At 41.2% G+C, this 21,694-nt stretch overlaps 1 protein-coding gene and 1 long non-coding RNA gene across 6 annotated transcripts in view; one reads left to right on the forward strand and one right to left on the reverse strand.

The window, feature by feature from the left end:
* osbp2a (oxysterol binding protein 2a) overlaps positions 1-21,197 on the forward strand; it is a 31,265-nt gene extending 10,068 nt beyond the window's left edge. For 3 of the 4 annotated variants that reach the window (XM_084686704.1, XM_084686705.1, XM_084686703.1), the window contains 12 exons: positions 13,709-13,959; positions 14,161-14,329; positions 14,438-14,564; positions 14,701-14,767; positions 14,998-15,135; positions 15,227-15,472; positions 17,436-17,556; positions 17,799-17,902; positions 18,281-18,376; positions 18,546-18,730; positions 18,879-19,099; positions 19,213-21,197. In XM_084686704.1, coding sequence (XP_084542830.1) covers positions 13,709-13,959; positions 14,161-14,329; positions 14,438-14,564; positions 14,701-14,767; positions 14,998-15,135; positions 15,227-15,472; positions 17,436-17,556; positions 17,799-17,902; positions 18,281-18,376; positions 18,546-18,730; positions 18,879-19,099; positions 19,213-19,355 — 1,868 coding nt within the window. In that variant the 3' untranslated portion in view covers positions 19,356-21,197. The remainder of the gene's footprint in view (positions 1-13,708; positions 13,960-14,160; positions 14,330-14,437; positions 14,565-14,700; positions 14,768-14,997; positions 15,136-15,226; positions 15,473-17,435; positions 17,557-17,798; positions 17,903-18,280; positions 18,377-18,545; positions 18,731-18,878; positions 19,100-19,212) is intronic. The other variant, XR_014740908.1, reaches the window with a different exon arrangement.
* Positions 13,586-18,907, reverse strand: LOC146235978 (uncharacterized). 2 transcript variants are annotated; one of them, XR_014740910.1, is made up of 3 exons: positions 18,259-18,907; positions 15,275-15,462; positions 13,586-15,133 (listed from the first exon to the last, which is right to left on the reverse strand). It is a non-coding gene; the product is annotated as an uncharacterized LOC146235978 (long non-coding RNA). The 2 variants fall into 2 exon arrangements; XR_014740909.1 differs by having other exon boundaries at positions 13,586-15,462.
* Positions 21,198-21,694: the final 497 nt, after the last annotated feature.

Raw genomic sequence — 21,694 nt, forward strand, 5'->3', positions numbered from 1 at the left:
CTAAAATGAAACAGTGTCCTTGGGAAAGGCAATTCACCCTACTTGCCTCAGGGTATGTCCCTATTAAGTACAGGGTTAGGGTTAGTAAGTACTGTACTGTAAGTCGCTCTGGATAAGATTGTCTGCTAAATGACCAAATGTAAATATCACCATGTATGGGCATGTTCTCATATATGTACACATGCATTGTACAATATATATGTATACATATTTCATGTATATCTTTCCATTTAATTTTACAAATATTTAAAATATATTTTACCATATATGAAGCATACATGTGACACTATATATTTACATATATTACCCATACATTTTCCCATATACTGCGGCATACATTATGGTGGTTATTTATAAATACATAATTGCATATATTTTGGGATATATAACCACATATTATATATTCATGAAAACAGCAATCATTTGTATATTCTGCAATATATTGCAATGTATGGCAATATATTACAAGAATATATATTATTGTGTATAATACATATCTATCATCAATATATTATCCCATATATTTTCATATATAATATATTGGAATATGTTATAGGAAATAATATATTACAATATATTTCAAGTCATATATTGGTGAATATATTTTCTTTCCATAAGGGGTACTGTACTCCTCAGTGCGGATGTATTCAGTGACAACTAGAATTGACCGTTCCTGAAACTCCTCCCTAGAACGGCCCTCGTCCAATCGTACCTTAGCAACCGCTACTAAGAGAAGAAGGTCTGTCAAGCTTTGACTCAGAAGCAACATGGTTGCTGACACTGATCTGACACTAGATATCCCAAGTTTAGAGGGAGGTGTGGTATTTTTTCATTTGCAAAGCCGAAGACTCAAGAGGGAAGGTGCCGGCGGTGGATAAAACAGGGTGGGATACCCCAGTCCCTACTTTATTTAGAGCACCAAACACACATAGCATATGTCTGCTCCAAAGTACTGTACAGTAGCCAGTGTTAAGCTGCTAGCGAACGATATCTAAGATGTTAGTTGAGAGAGAACATCCCCAAACAGTTATGGTTCATGTAAACTAGTATTATTACCACTACTAGTGCATAACTAGTCACTCCAACAAATGTGTTAATTTTAAAATCAAAATGTTAATGTTTATGTTAATGTAACGTCTGTAAAATTGCAAGCTGAGCTAGCCAACGAACGCCAGCAAGTTGCCAGGAGCTTAAAATACTATATCAATGTTGAACAAAACGTCCCAACAAGCCATTAAAAACGTATTTTATTGTAATCTGGATAAGAGCGTCTGCTAAATGACTAAATGTAATCTTCGTAGAATTTTGTGAGTGGGCAACCTTTTCCTGAGTACTGTATCCCAACCCTGTGCTTGCTGTTCAAGTGCCTGGCCAGACAAGGCTACTTGAGACCTGTATGCTTTGGTTTCGATTTTTGTTGTTTCCCCTTCGTTGCTAATTTTAATATTTGGAATATATCCTTCCACTGCATATTGCAGTTCCTTCTGCCTGGATCTGGAAGATATCGCAGAGGTATTACTCCTGTGCTTTCATTGGCACATAAAAGACATATGAGGTACCCTTGTTTGAGGCCACGTTTACACAAGGGCGTAACCACGCATTCTTTGGGGGGGTCGTGTCCCCCCCAATATTGAGCAAATACCAATCTGTCCCCCCCAATATACAGCAGAAAATATGTAAAATATATGTTGTGTTTTTATGAACCCAGTCAATGGATCGGTCTTATGTCTTATTTATTTTCAATGTATTTCCGTTTGTTAAGAAAAACATAAGTGTATGTATCCCCCCTCATAATTGTACGCTTCTGCGATCCACCTTGCGTCGTTCTGCGTTGTCATGGTTACCTAAAACGTTTTCGTCAGTCAGTTGAGCGCAAAGAAAGTAATGTTAGCTAACTTGTTGGAGAGGAGTAGGCTAATACTTTAGATGTGAATTCAAATGGTCCATGTAGTCCTTAAAACTATGTTCTAAATGTGCACATTTTCATAGGCCTATATAAATGGTAGGCAATGCACGTAACAACAAAAACTGATGCACTGCAAACTCGTCGCCTTTCGGCGAAATTCGCAGTTTTTTTTCCAAAATAGGTCATTTGTATGATTCGTGTAGATCTGCAATAAAAAAAAGGGGTTCCTCCAAGTAGTTTGGTCTGCGAACGCAAACTTTCATGAATATTTTTTTCAAGCTTGTTGTTTCGCCAACCAATGTCAACATGACACGCACGCTTTTAATTTCGAGTCTTCGGGTTTGTAACTCCCAGAGCCCCAGACATGACTTCCGAAATTTGTGGTCACGAAATTCTAATTCGTGGCCACAAAATGCTATTTTGGGGATACGACGTAGCCTAACTATATTGCGGGCAGTTCTGCTATACCTGTGTGGGGATACCCAGAGCAAGCTACAGGTGCAGTCATGGACAGAGATGATTGTATTGTATGAATGACCGTGGTAAAGTTGGTTTGAAGTTGGATTTCAACAGATATTCGGACGCCCAGTATTTTGTTATTTTAACCAGCACCGCTACCACCGGCCGATAAGCCAATGCCTAAACAACGCGTATGTTTAGGGACCATCAACAAATTACACGTTTCAAAAGTCAATAGCTTCTCAACAACATGAACTAGGAGCGTCAAAATAATGTTAAACTGTTGAAGATGTATGCATTAATGCTGCAAAGCCTTTATTTTGTTCATTTTCATCTCAAGTTATTAAAAATTAATTCTTTATTCAAAATAAACCTTCAAACTTCAATATATTTTTGGTCATGTGACCTATAATCCTCAAATTCATTTCAGTGTTCACTGACTATGCATATATATATATATATTATGTATATATTCTTTTATATATTACCCGAGGAATATGCCCCAGACCCCCGAGGGGGTTTGGATCCTTGTCACCTTTTTAATCCCTGATGAGTTTGCACCCCTGAAAAAATATGGGGAAGGATATTCATTTGGACCCCCCCAATGTCTAAACCATGGTTACGCCCTTGCGTTTACACATAGCAGGGTATTTACAGACACAAATATTTCTGCCCCTCCGTTTTCAAAAATAACGTTGTACACACAAGTACGTTTTCAAAAATGTTTCTGTTTACATTAACCCGCATATACGCCCCCAAGTGCCATCATAACTATGCCAAACCTGTAGGTGGCAGTGTAATGTGAAGGATAAAGCCATGCAAACCAATCAGAGGTTCATTTGTTTGAATGATTCACAAATGTGATGACAAATGAATTTCGTGATTCAGAAATGTAACGCAGTTCACAAATAAATGACCTCATTACGCTAGTTGTGTTCGACTTCATGCAGCACTGGCAGTGCCGACAGCCGGCTGCGTTGAAGCTGAGAAAGCCATTGGCTCCTTCAAGTCAGCCGGGCTGCAGGCGACGCCGGCGCTGCATGAAGTTGAAGTTGTTGATTGTATTGTATTTTAGGCTGGTGAATGACCGTGGTAAAGTTGGTTTGAAGTTGGATTTCAACAGATGAAGTTGAATGCACCTATTACTATAAACAGGACGCTCACATGACATGATGCTTTTTTAGTTGCTGTGACGTTCAAGAACCTAAAACTCAGTTTAAGATAGTGCACACGCAAACACAAAAACTGAGTTTTCAGAAATCTCCACTTTGGCTGTAGTTTTTAGAAATGATCGTTTTCCTTGATAAAACCTCAGTTTTCGTGTAAATGAAAGGCCAAACTGCATGAAAATATATGCGTTTTTCTTCCGTGTATACGGGGCCTTAGACTACTTGAGGGAGCCTGACAGCCCCTTTCATATGAACCATATATAGGTATATGGATCATGTCCCAGCAGATGCCTGCTGGTGTTTTTAACTCTACATTTAATCCCTACCCCCCTGAGGGCCTCATTTAATAACATCCTAATCTGCGCCTTTGCCCAACCGCAAATAGCGCACGGTGTATTTCCACATTTTGCGTGGTATTTATCAAACCAGATCCCCGTCGGGCAATCAGCGCCTTACTCCTTTTTAGTGTTAATTTGCGCTCTGTTAAAAGACGGAAAAATCGCCTGTATGTTACTGCCACCATGGGTGATTCGAGGAAAAGAAAAAGAATGTTCAGCGAACAGGAGATAGAAATATTGGTTCTCGAAGTTACAGCTAACATTAACATGTTACAAGGAAGAAATACACCTCTCCTCCCATCTCTTTGCGGCACACACCCACTTTCCCTTATACCCTCCCAGCAGCGGTAATCAGCATTTTTACTCAATTGCGCTGCCTTTGTAAATACGGTTTTATGTCTTTTTTCCGCTATTTTACGCCTGAAATGGGCGCAATCCTGTCAGGAAATGAGGCCCTGAGCTCATTAATCCCCCTCCCCACAGAAGTCTCAAATTATTTCGATAATAAAGCAATGAGCAGCTCGGACACTGGCCTAAATCCACTACAAACAACTTGTTCGGAAATATTTTTTTATATTGTGTGGAGGGGTGCTTCCGACTACGCCACTCTCACAAATGGGGTGAGAGACCCTCAGTCGAGAATACTTTAACTTCAGGCTAAGTTTCCTACACACGTCCTGTCCAATCAAATGAACCGTAACAGAGACGGTGGTATCAAAAATAATATACACACAATAGTAGGCCTAAAATAAAACGGTCTTCATGATAGACATTGTAAAAATAATTCACGGCAAGCCAACACGACCAAAGCACACGAGGTAAGCACATCAAACCACTCCTCAAACAAAACAACTTGAAAACAAAACATAAACCAAAATGTAGGAAAAACAGTGGCAGGCACTAAACACCGACTGCTGTTGCGTTTAGACCCCCCAACTCACTTGATCACCGTCAATATCCCGCTGAATCTTTGGAACTGATGCCTAAAGCATTAGTTACCCAAACAGCAAACAATTGCCTCCAGGGGCCCATTTTCCCTACGTCACTGACTCAGTAAGCTGGATTTGATTGTTGACAATTTGTCATTATCTTGGATTATTTGGTTTTTCGAAGCTCATCCTGGACTTGCTGTCATAGCAACAGGTCCATAAGCTCAAACCTGCTCGGGAGCAGGTTTATTTTATGTAAATACGATTAGATTGAGGCTTTATAAGCAGAGGTGATACAGGACTTCTGTCACAGCCATGTCTTGCCCGTTTTTACTACAGGAACCTGTTGCGGAAGGTGCAATAATAATTAGCAGAATTTAACATGAAACAAAATTAATTGTTCATTGCGTGTAGATAGGCTAGATCCTTAAGCACAGTGCGATATGCTAGTAGCCTATACTTTTTGAGAGATGGCCTATACTTTTTTTGTGAGGGTGTCATTTACATCATAAATTTGTTGAAACCACATTATGACATTGAAGATGATAAACAAAGTATGACTGTAATAAGCGATAATAATTATAATAATTACTGTAATAAGCGATAAAACATCTAACGTGGTCACTACTATACATTTAATTTGGTCTGCTACTTTTTGCCAGCCCTCGTTCTTGGATTTTGCAGACTTTGACGTGTTCCCTGGCGTTCTGATTAAATCTTCAAATTCTAAGTAACCTTCGAGCAAGCTGTTGCTCTGTTGCGGAAAAACAGGGTGCTCCTTTTGGCCACAGTGAGCAGCCATAGACTTATGTGAGCAGCCAATAGCAGCGTTGCTGATCAAGGTTTCTACTATCGATACATACCCCTTTTTAGACCAACGCATAACTCAATCCAGCTATACCAATTATAAACAACATGGGTGTTCAAAGAACCGAATTAGCCAGCTCATTCATGATTAGCAAGATTATGTCATCTTGGATGTGTCATTTGATCTCGGATGTAATAAGCGACGTACGGAGAACGGGCCCCAGTACTACTCCTACTACTATCGTGGGCCTCATTAAGGAATGAGCGCCAGCTGTGAGCTACCTACTCACAGTGAGTTGCTGTGAGTTCTGCTTACTGTGAAACTGGTCTAAGGAGTACAGCTCCTCTGTATTTGTCTGATTTACGTATGGGTCCCCTGTGACGTTGATGATCACTCATCTCTCAGTAGCAGGAGCCGGTCTACACTGGTGGCAGATGCCTGGGCATTCATCTCCCTTCGTCTCTTCCTCCACAAAGCTCCCTGAAACAAATGGTCCAGCTTATTCCAGCTCAGGAAAATGGGCGAAGGGGGAAGTGAAAGTGCTTCATAATTTTTTTCTCACATTGCAGCTAAAAAAAACACTGCTTTCACATTTGTGTGTGCGAGTGTTCCCATGGTAACCATTTTTCATTCACAGTTTCCTGGTAGAGCGGATGGGAGCTTTGAGGAGCTTTTCATTGCTCTCTGCCTCCCTCTCTTCAGCTGCACTTTTGTGCTTTTGTCTACCTTTTTATTTTATTATGTATTGGAATCTGGGTGATAAGAATGGCCACCATCACAAGAGCAGGGGAGCTCTCTTGCATTGGCAAATCATTATGGAATTTGAGATTTCCACATTGAAAAACAAAACTTGGATTGCTGGTAAAACAATTTATTGTTAGCCTAGCCTATTTATTAACAACATAAATGCATATCCTCGGGAACATATTTTATTAGGGGGGTGGCTTAATGTTGCGGGGAGGCAGGGACGGACTGGGAGTAAAAATAGGGTCTGGACTTTTATCCAGACCAGCCCACCAGAACCGGCCCCCGTATAGCTACACCACCACAGCTGCCTGCTAATGCATGCATAGTCTGTGTCGAGTCAAACTGTGGTTTTAGAATTTCACTTGTTTGATTTTAAGAGAATTGTGTATACACGGGGAAAAAAAAACTGGGAAAAAAAGGGTGGTGACGCTTTCACTTTAAATCGGGAGCAGCAGATTAACCAGCTGAAGTCAATCAAAGTCAAATCAGCGCGACGCAGAGGAGGATATTAGGTGCCTAATTGGGCTCCAAGCAGGCACGAGAGAGTAATTGAAACGGCAGCAAACCGTGCTGCTGTTTGTGGAGTGTTGTGCGAGATCTGAGTCTACAAAGTTTGGAGAGGCAGCCTGTGAGAGAATGAACTTTAAATCTTACTTCCTCCTGCATCGTTGGTTTGTGTTTTTAGTCATTGAAATCAGTATTTTGCGCATGGTGGTGTTTGTGTACTGTTGTGTGCATTTTGCTGAAAACTTGTGTGTTCTATGTTTGTCTTTGAAGGTTTTTTACCTATCTGCTAAATGGCCAATGGCTGAGTGACTAATGGAAATAAAAAGGAAAAGTGGAAACATAGCTACTGCCTGGGACTCAGTCATTCAGCAACTCGAGTGGAATCCAGTTACCCACACCTCCATGTAGACAGCTCAGTCCCTTTTTCAAGTTGGGGAATAGCACACCCAAAAAACTCTGACAACTTGACAGTCTGTGTTTGATGTGATGCTAGTTCGGGAGTTTGATACTTTAAGGCCAACCTTTGACCTTTATTTGAGCACAAAAGTTTTTTGAGGCTTGTGTAAAATAAAAATTGCTGTTTTTTTAATTGGTAAAACCTTGTCTAGTGAAAGTGATGTCTTTTTTTCTCTATTTTTCAGCCCCACCCTTCCGTTTCTTATCCTCGTTTTCCATAGTTATTCTTCTCCCGGTGCTCCCGATGGCCAGTCCGCTACTGCGGAGCTGTGCCACGGTGGTGGATTTTTAAGTCATATCATTTTAAATTCTTGTGCTGTCAGGGGGTGCTGCAGCACCCTTAGTTCCCACAGCAATACATACGTGTATGTATTTATTTAAACTAGGGATGCATGATATTGAATTTTAGCCGATATTCAATATGCCGATATTTACAAGCTCATTTTTTGCCTATTGCCGATGCGGATACCGATATATACACCTCTGCTTTTTAATTATTGAAAAGTCTCTCCTGTACGAGAATTAATCTGTTATGATGGGGGTACTTGCTGCAGATACGGGACATTAAAAACTTGATTTGTATCATTTTAGAAATAGACATTCACTCATGAAAACTATTGAAATGATTTCAAATATGGCAGATTTATTTATATTTTCACGTCACAATTTTCATACTTGAACAGTACCTCCTTGAACTAGAACAACTACAGTTTCCTTAAACTGTGTTGTTGACAATGACACATTCTAGACACATGCACAGAAATGCAACTGTAACTCTGTAAACTTAAAATTTATCGCATCACTGACACTTTACAAATTCCACAAATAGCCATTTTGCCATCATCCTTTGATACTGTGAAGTCTTGCCTCACAGCCAACATGTTGAATCATGTTGTTGGCGCTTATAGTAACTTCTAAATCCTTGATTCTGATTGGCTATATCGCGTTCCATGCCGTTGTAAAATCCAGCACGACCTTTCAAGTTGTCCTCATAACATAACATTCCATATGACTGCACATCGAATATTTCAAATAAAAAAAGACGTTACACAGTAGCAAGCAACCTAGTCGTAAAGAGAATGGCAACATTTTTTGTGAATGTTGATTTGCTGGGTGGGCTGACGTTTGAGGAGTGGTGGGAGACTATTAACAGAATGGAGGAGAAAGAGTTTAAAAAGACCTGGGGTCTCATTTATAAAACTGTGCGTAGGATTCTTACTAAAAGTGTACGTACGCCCAAAAGCCTAAAATGGCGTACGCACACAAAAATTCAGATTTATAAAACCGTGCGTACGCACAACTGTACGCAATGTTCCCTTTATAAATAACAGATTACCCACAAGTGTGCGTACGTGAATCAGCATTGTACCCCGCCCTGAACACGCCCATTTTTAACCATATATAGTCAATGCAAAGCACCTCATGAATGCTAATCTAGTATCTCATCATGACCCTTGCATACGATTGTTCTTTACGGTGAATCATAGCGCACGACAACTTCTCAGACACTGTTAGCCTATTGGTGGAGCCCGAAAACTCCGAAAATGTGGTGGCCGGTAGATCACCAATTTTAAAAAAACTCTGCGAGTGGAGTCAACTGTGGCAGTGATACTGCGAGTCGAGATACAATTTGAAAACAAAAGCGTTTTGTTATGAACAGTAATCTATTAAATTCTGGACTGATAACGAGGACGTAGAGTGTAGCGATTGCATGTGAGCTTGACGACTGTATTTCCAGGTTTTGACATATGAGGATATTTGCACAGTATTAAATAAATATATTTAGTTATACACTGTGTTCTGCAGTTATCTAAAGGTAGGATATGTGATGTTACCCTGTATTCCATGCAGTCGGGGAATCTCCCCCTCCTGATCTCCCGTAGTGGACAATCTGATGGTGAGGAAGCGCTGAATTTTTATTTAAAATTTGAGTTGGATTGTACAAGTATTCAAATCAGCTGACGTCGCTAAGCAACGGAGTACGCTGGGGTTGAAAAGTTACCGGACTACTTGCGGAGTGCTACGAAAGACGTGAATCAAAAGCAAAAAGGCCACTTTCCTTGACAGCGGTCTGTTATTCATAGCAACGGTCTGTTATCAGAACAGACCAGATCAGAACAGACTCCGCGAAGCGGAGGGGTGTAGCTTATTTTCCAGATGAAGACCGGCGTTCTTTACATTATCCCTTATACATCACATAGCCTACCTTTAGATAACTGCAGAACACATCGTATAACTAAATATATTTCTTTAATACTGTGCAAATATCCTCATTTGTCAAAAACTGGAAATACAGTCGTTAAGCCCCTGTGCAATCGCTACACTCTACGTCCTCGTTATCAGTCCAGAATTTAATAGATTACTGTTCATAACAAAACGCTTTTGTTTTCAAATTGTATCTCGACTCGCAGTATCACTGCCACAGTTGACTCATCTCGCAGAGTTTTTTTAAAATTGGTGATCTACCGGCCACCACATTTTCGGAGTTTTCGGGCTCCACCAATAGGCTAACAGTGTCTGAGAAATTGTCATGCGCTATGATTCACCGGAAAGAACAATCATATGCCAGGGTCATGATGAGATACTAGATAAGCATTCATGAGGTGCTTTGCATTGACTATTTATGGTGAAAAATGGGCGTGTTCAGGGCGGGGTACAACGCTGATTCACTTACGCACACTTGTGGGTAATCTGTGATTTATAAAGGGAACATTGCTTACAGGTGTGCGTACGCACGGTTTTATAAATCTGAATTTTTGTGTACGTACACCATTTTAGGCTTTTGGGCGTACGTACACTTTTAGTAAGAAACCTACGCACAGTTTTATAAATGAGACATGCAGAGAAGACAGGGGCTGAAATCGAAGCTTTAGCAAAGGCATGGAATGAAGCAGGCACTATAAAGACGATATGGGCCGTCCACTGTTTTTAATCTGTTGCGTGGCAACGTTTTATGTAGGAACTATACTTTGTAGTGGCGGAAGAATGACGGTTTATTATTAAACTATTTTGTTTCCTAAATTAGATTGTCTTTATTTATGAAACCATATCAGATAGTTGTTGTAACAGTTTTAGAAAAGCATTAAGGCCCGCCGTGTTTTGCGGTGATTTTAGAACAGGTAAGGGGAGTTGTTAGGCACAACGCAACGGGCTTGTTGCTTAATTAAACATTTGCTTCGCGTGCGCATAATTTGCAGGTCACCTTATCGGCCAGGTACATCGGCAGAAAGTTTCATATCTGCAGATGCCGATAATTAACTGTTGAAGCTTTAATCTGCGGATACCGATGACGTGCAGATATGATCATGCATCCCTAATTTAAACAAGTTTGAAGCTCATGATTCGTAGCCTACCCGATGTTTCTGGTTGGACTTGGACCTCTGTTTGACGTGTCTGACTGTGGCACACGCGTTCTTTTTGTGCCTTTCTGAAGCCATGCTAACATAATTACTTACAAACGAAAGTAGTTTAATTTCTCGGTTTGAAAGCAGCAGTAAAAAATCTGTTTTACTCAGGCATCAGTTGGTGCTGTCTAGATTACTTTTTCGAAACTAGCGTACCGGCACGCAAGAAAAGGTGCCGGTGTTGTATCACCCGATGCATGACTCTCTGGATTGGCAACCCCTCGCGGGAGCGCGCGCGATTCAAAGAGTGAAAGATTTCGTCTTGATATTGCATCCAAAAGAAGGGGAGACAGAAGTCTCACATTATACCGTCTTTGTTGTTGAATTCAAGAGAAGGATGTCTGTTATCTGTGTAAATATCAGATGCTATTTTCAACACAAAATCCTTAAAATTCGTCATTCAAACGGTATACGCGAACCAACATTCTTGCTCCACGACATCGCATTCTGGGGAAATATACCCCAGTATGATCATGATTATTGCTACACAAAATGTATTTTGTGTTGCAGGTTCAAAGTATTTCACATGGCATAGCTCTTCATACTAATGTATAGGTTCAAAGGCATGCGATTTTAATGCAGTTAGCCTGTGCGTAGGCTGGGTTACTCAGACAGGTCGAAAACAACAGCCTTCTGATGCAGAATCAGCTGTCCTGAAAAGGGACCAAAGGTTCACATGCCTAGCCTACAAAAGACAAGTACTAAAAACAATGTATCAACCATGTATCAACATCAAAAGAACCATCGAATCCTTTTTTAAGATAGGAAATATTATTCTTATTGTTTAAATAAATGAAATAAATGAAAAAATAAAACATAATAATCCCTCACCTACCATGGACTATTCTGTTTTCAGACCTGTCCACCCTATACATACACATGTATTGGTATTCAATTTATGCTATTAAATGTACATAATGCTGGCGTAGAAGGATAGAAACGTATGCAAGGGGAGAGCATTTCATGGCAGGTTTCCCATTAGATGTAAGTGCAATGAACCCCCTGTTAACCCTGACCAGGACAGTGTGACATGCCTGAAACTTACTGTGGTTACTCATACTAGTGCCCTTAGTGTACAATAAGAATTATTTGATGCTGGGATATACAGAACAGACAATCGAGGGGGGGTGCATCTCACGACAGGCTTGTTTCATTCCTTCTTGTCACAAAATGCACCCCCCGCTAACCCTGACTAGGAAAGTGTCACATGCCTGAAACTTACTGTGCTTACTGATACTAGTGCCCTCAGTGTACAGTAAGAATCAATTGATGCTAGGATATACAAAACAGACAATAGAGGGGGGGTGCATCTCACGACAGGCTTAATGCACCCCCTGCTAACCCTGACTAGGAAAGTGTTACATGCCTGAAACTTGCTGTGGTTACTCATACTAGCCCCATATTGTGCACTGCACACACTCTGTGAATAACAGACACTATAAAATTAAAGATATTGAATACAAATAAATAATATAAACCTTTTATTATTTGCAATGCAGTTGCAGTCCCATATTACCTGCTGGTAGGTATTTTGATTTCTGGAAACAGTACAAATGAGCTGACAGGACAACCACTGTCCTGTTGTAGTTGTATGCATAACCAATACAATCTAGTGTATGATAAATACGTGACTCCTTTTGTGTTATTTTCTTTGTTACTAATGTTTATTGAGGTACATCTTTACAAAGTTCTGTATATCCCAGCATCAAATGATTCTTACTGTACACTGAGGGCACTAGTATGAGTAAGCACAGTAAGTTTCAGGCATATCACACTGTCCTAGTCAGGGTTAACAGGGGGTGCATTGCACTTACATCTAATGGAAAACCTGCCATGAAATGCTCTCCCCCCGCATACGTTTCTATCCTTCTACGCCAGCATTATGTACATTTAATAGCATCAATTGAATACCAATGCATGTGTATGTATAGGGTGGACAGGTCTGAAAACAGAATAGTCCATGGTAGGTGAGGGATTATTATGTTTTATTTTTTCATTTATTTCATTGACTCAAACAATAAGAATAATATTTCCTATCTTCAAAAAGGATTTGATGGTTCTTTTGATGTTGATACATGGTTGATACATTGTTTTTAGTACTTGTCTTTTGTAGGCTAGGCATGTGAACCTTTGGTCCCTTTTCAGGACAGCTGATAGCCTATTCTGGATCAGAAGGTTGTTTTCGACCTGTATGAGTAACCCACCCTACGCACAGGCTAACTGCATTAAAATCGCATACCTTTGAACCTATACATTAGTATGAAGAGCTATGCCATGTGATATACTTTGAACCTGCTACACAAAATGTAGCAGGTTCAAAGTATATCACATGGCATAGCTCTTCATACTAATGTATAGGTTCAAAGGCATGCGATTTTAATGCAGTTAGCCTGTGCGTAGGGTGGGTTACTCAATAATCATGATCATACTGGGTATATTTCCTCAGAATGCGATGTCGTGGAGCAAGAATGTTGGTTCGCGTTCGTTACTATACCGTTTGAATGACGAATTTTAAGGATTTTGTGTTGAAAATAGCATCTGATATTTACACAGATAACAGACATCCTTCTCTTGAATTCAACAACAAAGACGGTTTAATGTGAGACTTCTGTCTCCCCTTCTTTTGGATGCGATATCAAGACGAAATCTTTCACTGTCCCGCGGGGGGGGTGCCAATCCAGAGAGTCATGCATCGGGTGATACAACACCGGTACGCAAGAAAAGGTGCCGGTACGCTTAAGAGTAAAATGTAGAGGTGCCGGTACTGCGTACCGGTGAGTACCAGCCCACTTTGAGCACTGATTGAAACCTAACAGCACAGAGGCAGTATGAATTAAAGCACTTACAGTCTGACTAATGAAGGTGTGTAATGCTTCCCCGTCCATTTATTTATTTAATTAATCTAACCTTTATTCAACCAAGGAAGTCATTAAGAACATATTCTTATTTACAATGGCGGCTTGTCCTTCCTGGCCGGTGTTGCAGATGACTCAGGAGACGAGGGTCCTGTGCTTCAGCAGGACCGAAACCTGACCCAGGGGGCCCTCAACACCCTGGCCAGTAAGCTGGACGACCTCAACACCTGCAACGAGCTCATTGGCAAGCACGGTGCTGCTCTGCAGCGCTCCCTCAGCGAGCTTGAGGACCTGCGTGGCCCCAGCGATGGCACCGACAAACTCAAGACTGTCAACGAACGTGCCACGCTCTTCCGAATCACCTCAAATGCTATGATCAACGTGAGCACTGTGCCTCTCAGCTGTCTTTGAGTTGTTTTTATTGTTTACCTGAGTCCATCTCACTGTGTGACAAAAGCCAGCCAGCCACTCTGATCCTCTCATCAATACAAATATAATATTAACATTAGGTGTACTTACTGTATGTTTTACTTTAATGCAACTGATGTTGCTTATTTAATCTGTGTTATTGGCTGTGTGCAGGCATGTCGTGACTTCCTGGACGTAGCAGAGACACACAGCCGTAGGTGGCAGAGGGCCCTGCAGTATGAAAGAGAACAGCGCCACCATCTGGAGGAGACGATCGAGCAGCTAGCCAAGCAGCACAACAGTCTGGAGCGAGCCTGGAGAGAGGCTCCCAGCGCACACACAGGTCAGACACGCATAAGTTGGACATGCACAAGTTGAACACACAAATTCCTTTGTTTGACACGCGTTCCTTCCTTCTTTTGACACATGCACACACCCACCTGTGGTGTAGCTGAGGGAGCTGGGAGCAATCAGGAGATGGATGACAGTGACGAGAATGAAGACACAGAGTTCTTTGACGCCATGGAGGACTCTCCCTCCTTTATCACAGTGACGGCCACTGACCACTCCCAGCACAAGTAAGTCAATAAAGAGGAAATCACTGTCGATGGGCACATACAATCATAGTTAAAGATTTCAGCTCCACTGATCCTTACAGGCATTTTTACTATTTATATATAATTGACATCTGTAACAATTGTGTATTGTTCCCAGGCGTTCAGGCAGTAACCAGAGTATGATGAGTGGAGGGGTTCCTACTGAATGGAGCCACGATGACAATGTGAGTCTGCATGATCATGATCTTAGCCAGATTACTTCAACACTCAAGAGAGACAAGTCTGCAGAGGGATAAGACTCCTTCTCCTCTGAGACTATATGAGCAGTAGCCTAGTCAAGATTGTGTACATTAACATTTACATACAGTTCATTTAGCAGACTCTTCTATACAAAGCAACCCAAAAAATTGACAGAATCAAACTACTTTTTTTAATTATTATGGATGTTTCGCAGGACTCGTCAGGTTCTAACCACCTGCAGCTATGTAGGACCCGACGCAGCCGCATCCCAGATAAACCAAACTACTCCCTCAACCTGTGGAGCATCATGAAGAACTGCATTGGCAAGGAGCTATCCAAGATCCCCATGCCTGTGAGAAAAGACAGAAATGGACACGCTGTCATTCCCAAAAAAGAATGCTATTTTTCATTCACAATGCAAAAAAATGTTTTCCCCCCTAAAGGTCAATTTCAGTGAGCCGCTTTCGATGTTGCAGCGACTGACTGAGGACCTGGAATATAGTGAGATCTTGGATAGGGCAGCTCGCTGCGATTCTTCTTTGGACCAGATGTGTCTGGTGGCGGCCTTTTCTGTCTCCTCCTACTCCACCACTGTCCACCGCACCGCAAAGCCCTTCAACCCCCTGCTGGGAGAGACCTATGAGCTGGACCGCCTTGATGAATATGGCTATCGCTCCATCTGTGAACAGGTTAGACAATCAGAGGCACAGAAGTTTTTTGTCTGTTTCTCAAATACTGTATGACCTGCCCGTGATTCACAACACACAAAACATATTTACAAGTACATCAAACATATTTACACAGACACACATACACCAATCAGCCATAACATTATCACCACCTGACTAATATTGTGTAGGTCCCCCTTTTGCCGCCAAAACAGCCTTGATCCGTCGAGGCATGGACTCCACTAGACCTCTGAAGGTTTACTGTGTTAACTGGCACCATGATGTTAGCAGTTTATCCTTTAAGTCATGCAAGTTGCGAGGTGGAGCCTCTATGGATCGGTGTTGTTTGTCCAGCACATCCCATTTGGAGGCCTATTCAAGACCTAGTCAACACCTTCAACTCATTGTTGGGTTCCTCAAACCATTACAGTGTTTTTCCTGGGTCAAAATGGGTTTTGGTGCTCCAAAAAACAAAACGAAAAACAAAAAAGTCTGTTTTACCGTGTCACCTTATTAGCAGACATCTATTTTTTTGTTTTTTTACCATTTCATAAGTAATGGAGAAAATCATTTTGCTTCTACTTTAGATTAAAATAGATGGCAATAGTCCAAGCCCCATTGTGCTATCATGTATAGTTCAAAGATTATCACGGCTTACTTCTTTACATATATATGCAAACTACTGAAATGTATATCAATAGAATCTAGAACTAACCAGTTATCAGAAATGGAACACACAGATTATGAAATTCAAGTTTATCTATATTTTCTAATCAATGTATTTATTCCCAGGTGTTATGCAATTTCCTTTTATTTTCTTTGTGCCTAAACTAGGCCTATATATTATCATTCCAGGTTAAGAATACCAATGAAGGCTGCGTTGGAAATCGTTAATCAAACTTTTCTCAGCATTTTGAGTGGAAATTTCATTTGCATTTGTACAGGTGTATTCGTGCACGTTTGGCTGGCCCTCGCAGCGGAACAACGGTTTACTGGCTGCTCTGCATTCTTGAAACATTTTAGCTTTGTGGTATGGTGCATTATCCTGCTTAAAGATGTCACTGCCATCAAGAAATACAGTTTCCATTGTGGAAGAAATTGGGATTTCCTGTGTGCTTACATTATTCAATAATCAATAGAACTAGTCATTGGATACTAGTTAGTATGTTCTCATGTAAGCTTGTTATTAATAATCCTAGTAGTCATGACAAGGGGCATTTACCCAGTACTTTCTCCTGACCCCGAACATCTATTAACCCTGACACAAACATAATCTACTCTTATTAATAGCGAGCTTACATGAGAACATACTAACTAGTATCAAGTTTCACCTTGATATGTGAAAATATGACCGCATTTGAGCTGTTTGAGCTTGGACCAAATCAGACTATGTTCGCCATAGGAGAAACGTCTTATTTTATTATTCATTATATTTGTTACTGAACATGGCAAGGTTTAGATCTGGGAATGGCTCAATCGGATTAGAGGTTGTGCTGGTAAACAAAGGGGTAATCCCAGTGTAACTATCTTATGTCAATTTTACAATTTTATGCCATTTTGAAGGAGGAGTCCCCCATCGCTGCTTGCAGCTATATTTTTTTACATATATTTAAAATATATTCTACCATAAACATACATGTGACACTATATCTTTACATATATTACCAATACATTTTCCCATATAAATTGTAATACATTATGGTGGTATTTATAAATGTAAAATTGCATATATTGGATGGATATATAAACACATATATTATATATTCATGTTGAATATGTTGCAATGTATTGTAAAATATAAATATTCAATCCCATATATGGAAATATATTGCCTAATATATCATATGATATTTTCCAATATACGGCAATATGTTTTCCTTTCGAAAGGGTACTCACACACACTTGGAACACATACGCATGCAAATGCACACACATATAAATACATATGCATACTGTGCTTATTCTCCCCTTCATATCGGCTCAGGTTAGCCACCACCCCCCAGCTGCTGCCCACCATGTGACATCACAACGAGGCTGGACCCTGTGGCAGGAAATCACCATTGACAGCAAGTTCCGGGGAAAGTACATATCTGTCATGCCATTAGGTGAGCCCCAAACATCATACTTTTAACATCAAACACTGGTTATGTCCAGAAGTAGCAATGTGAATAGGCTGTTTGACGCTAATAGAGTTATTTGTTATGGTTGATACCATACCAAAACCTGTTATGCAGATCATAGGTGCAGTTCTATGGAAAGCCCTCTGTGACATTGCTATACGTATAATGAGGGCATACAAATAAGATTTAATTGTGTTTTACTTCTCTTTCCTGCCTTCTCTCTGTAGGCAGCATCCACCTGCAGTTCCACTCCAGTGGGAACCACTATGTGTGGAGCAAGATCACCTCCACAGTGCACAACATCATTGTGGGCAAACTGTGGATTGACCAGGTGTGGGCGTATTGGACGTTAAGTGTCTCTGTTTGTTTGGTCCACTTTGTCTGTTTTGTCAGCCCGTTACTAGACAGAATCAGCCTAGTGGCTTCCCCCAGACAACATGGGTTACCCATGATTTATCAGTTCACCGTGTTTGACAGACAACCAATCCAATATTGGTGTCTTATGCTTAATTTGTACTGCACTTTCTGTCTCTTAATCTCTTTCTCCCCATCTCTTTCTCTTTCTTACTCATGCAGTGACCTCAACAGTACTTAGCAGAACGATGAATAACAAGTTGACCATGGCATTTAGTTTTTCATAGCATTTTATGACACTATGAATGTTTTATGTATGAAGGTAGTTTTTACCTTGAGATTTCTTTTTCTTCAGTCTGGGGACATTGAAATTGCCAATCACAGGACCAAGGACACCTGCCACCTCAAGTTTTCTCCCTACAGCTACTTCTCCAGAGACGTCCCTCGCAAGGTACATTGTGTACTCTATTGGACTCCGGTGTACTGTTCTGTATCCTCACTGCAGAAAAGAAGTTATTCTCTTGTCTTCCTCCTATATTTACCTGTCCTCTTCTTTCTCTTTTTGTCTCCCTCTCTCACTTCATCTCGATGTTGTGTCTTGTATCTCCCCGTATCTCCAGGTTACAGGGGTAGTGGCCAACAGCGAGGGGATAGCTCACTACATCCTGTCAGGCACGTGGGATGACAAAATGGAAAGCGCAAAGATTGTGGAAAGCAGTCGGGGGTGTGGCGGATCAGAGGGTAAACAGAAGACCGTGTACCAGACCCTCCAACCCAAACTGCTGTGGAAAAAATACCCTCTTCCGTAAGAACAGCTGGCTAGTCACTCCGGCACACTCACTTTAGGCTTTATGTAGACCACCCAGCCATTATGTAATATCAGATATGCTGGCAATCTATATTTCCACTCTCTTTTATTTTTTCCTGCTCTCCTTCTCTGTCCACCGCAACAGGGCTAATGCTGAGAACATGCACTTTTTCTCTTCCCTGGCACTGACACTGAATGAGCTAGAGGACGGAGTGGCCCCAACAGACAGTCGCCTGCGGCCTGACCAACGCCTTATGGAGGCGGGGTTGTGGGATGAGGCCAACACCCAGAAACAGCGTCTGGAGGAGTGTCAGCGACTAGACAGGAAGAGAAGGGAGGCGCAGGCCACCCAGGCTCTCGAGGAAGGTGAGAGAAAGACAATTACAATTACACTGTCAAAATAGAAAGTATACATTTATGTTTGAGTATATGGAAGTATTGCATGTTGATCAATCTCTGTATGTGTCTGACCCCCTCAGGCCAGGAAATAGAAGGCTACCAGCCACTGTGGTTTGAGAGGAGAACAGACGATTCTTCGGGAGAGAGCAGTTACGTGTACAGGGGAGGGTACTGGGAGGCCAAGGACATACAGGACTGGAGCCAATGTCCAGAGATCTTCTAAATCCCCCCCCCCCCCGCACCCCAGACGGTGTGCCCCTCCCTGAAAACATTAAGCACTGAGATAAACACACTTTCTTCCCCTTTACTCATGTACGACTCAGAACAAACAAACTTTTTTTTCGTAACACCTGTGTATGAAGGTCAATTTGTCAAAAAGATTTGCAAGTGTAAAACAATTTTTTTTTACCCTTATTTACCTTCCTACTAGTGTTTCCCCCAGCTTCACCTTAATGATTACTAAGTTTGTGATAATTTGTGTATGTGTGCGTGATCAATAGATTCTGTGTGTCAGAAAGAGGGTGTCAGAGAAACACATTGCATGGATCCAATATCTATTTCACAAGGTTCCTTTGGGATGGCAGGTGTAGCAATAGTCATTTAACAAGTGAATGCAACTCGTGTTTTAAAGGCTGATGGGGTCAGTTAATTGGTTAAGATATGTAGTCAAGCCTTTTAGCTGGGGGCAATGTGGGAGTGAGGGAGGGAGGTGTGTGTGAGAAAGGTGGGTGGGTGGGGTTGATGACAGGAGCCAGTTGAATGTCCTGTTCTTGGTTTTGAACAGAATGTTCCTCCTACCGGAGATTTCAGAGGTTTGCATTCACTCTGCATTGTGACTGACCAGAGCAACTACTAGAAGCCAGAAAAACAATATAGTAAAAAAAAAAATTTAAGCTACAGTAAAGACTAAAAACTACAACTTGAATGGCTCCTGGACTTAATAATATACATAGCAAATATGTAACATGAAATGGGGTGCGTTTGGGAAACTCACCCCATATGCAATGCAGCATGAGTGCATTCCTCTGGTAAACAGGAATTCAAATCAATGGTGTTTTTCCTAGCTGAACATGAATAAGCACATGTGTGCTAACACCACATGCACCTTTGGACTTGTACAGTTCAAAATCGTTAGATGAGTTTTGTGGATAATATATTAACTTGTAACCCACACGATTGGTAAAGATATTGATTGTGTTACATCTATTGACTGTGTTCCTATTTGGGGTTGTTGAATTCTGTGTATACAGAAATAATCTTTCAGGATGTAAACCCTGTCTAATGAAATAACATATTGTATGAATTACAGTTCAGTGTTTCCCACAGATTAGAAAGCAATTTGTGGCGGGGGGCGGGGATTGTTTCATGTCAGACAGGGGGAGGGGAGTTAAAAATAATTCCTTCGTTAATTCATAACACAGAACTTTATTATATTAAATATGAATCCAAAATTATTCACACCTTAACAAAATCAACAACAACAACAAACAATTTCTGGTAGCAATAGTGTTAAATAACTATCTGGTCGGCTCCATGACGCCGGGTAACCCTGCGTTCACACTGCAGCGACACGATGCGAGCCAGGCGAATTGCTTTTGAGGTGCATTGTGGGTAGCGACGCGACAGAGTTGAGATTTTCTTAACTTTATGCAAATGAGGAGCGATTTTCGCTAGCGATGGCCAATTGCTGTGTTTTCTTTTTTCTCGTAACGTAGCAACCATGGTTAACATTTCTAGCTTTCAGTTTTTAAGATGGAGGAGAAGCTAATCGCCTGTGTTGCTGTATATCCAGTCCTGTACGATATGTCCCTGTATTTGTACAAAGACATTAATAAAAAGAAAGGCCTGGCACAGGTTTGCCGACGTTGTCGGTGCTCCTGGTGGGTTTTCTGTACTTTCAAATTTAGTCTCTCGTCACATGATGTAACTTTGTTCTAGCTAGTTACAGTAGTAGCCCGGCTGGAACTCCCTGGTCGTATCGACAGATTAGCAGAGACTGAGGAATATAGTAAAACGTGTTTTACACATGTCAACGTGTATGTCTATTAAACAATTTTGTATACAAGTTGTATTTTTATCGATGTTGCAACTACGTAAACCCAACTCTGCACACTTGGCCATGACAACTACAAGTGATTTTATAGAACTACATTCCACATTCATCTGTTTGAAACGCCCCCGAGCGTGGTGAACTGTGGGAAAGCGAGCGATGGCAAGCGATTTGCGTCGCTGCAGTGGACACGCACTGTAAGTAGCTAGGGCTCCTGAGACTGCTCACCAAAAGAACAAGGGGGAACCTACTTGACGGGTCCATAGGTACCTAGCGAAAAGTAGCCAAAACTTTCCTAGACCTTTAGCTACGGTACTAATGCTGAAGGCTCGCCGATAGGGATGGGACGTATGGCACTGACGCATCGATGCTTGTGGCGCAAAACCAATACGCACAGTTTCGAAAAAACGGTTTGGAGCTTGTGTCAAATGACGATGCCACGTGTTTGATGACGTTCAATGCTTCAGACGTCACAAACTGGTTCAAAGTTGTGGCGCACTTCTAAACCTTCT

Source organism: Hypomesus nipponensis, chromosome 22, assembly GCF_054491055.1.
Source record: "Hypomesus nipponensis isolate SF chromosome 22, ASM5449105v1, whole genome shotgun sequence".
Taxonomy (NCBI): Eukaryota; Metazoa; Chordata; class Actinopteri; order Osmeriformes; family Osmeridae; genus Hypomesus; species Hypomesus nipponensis.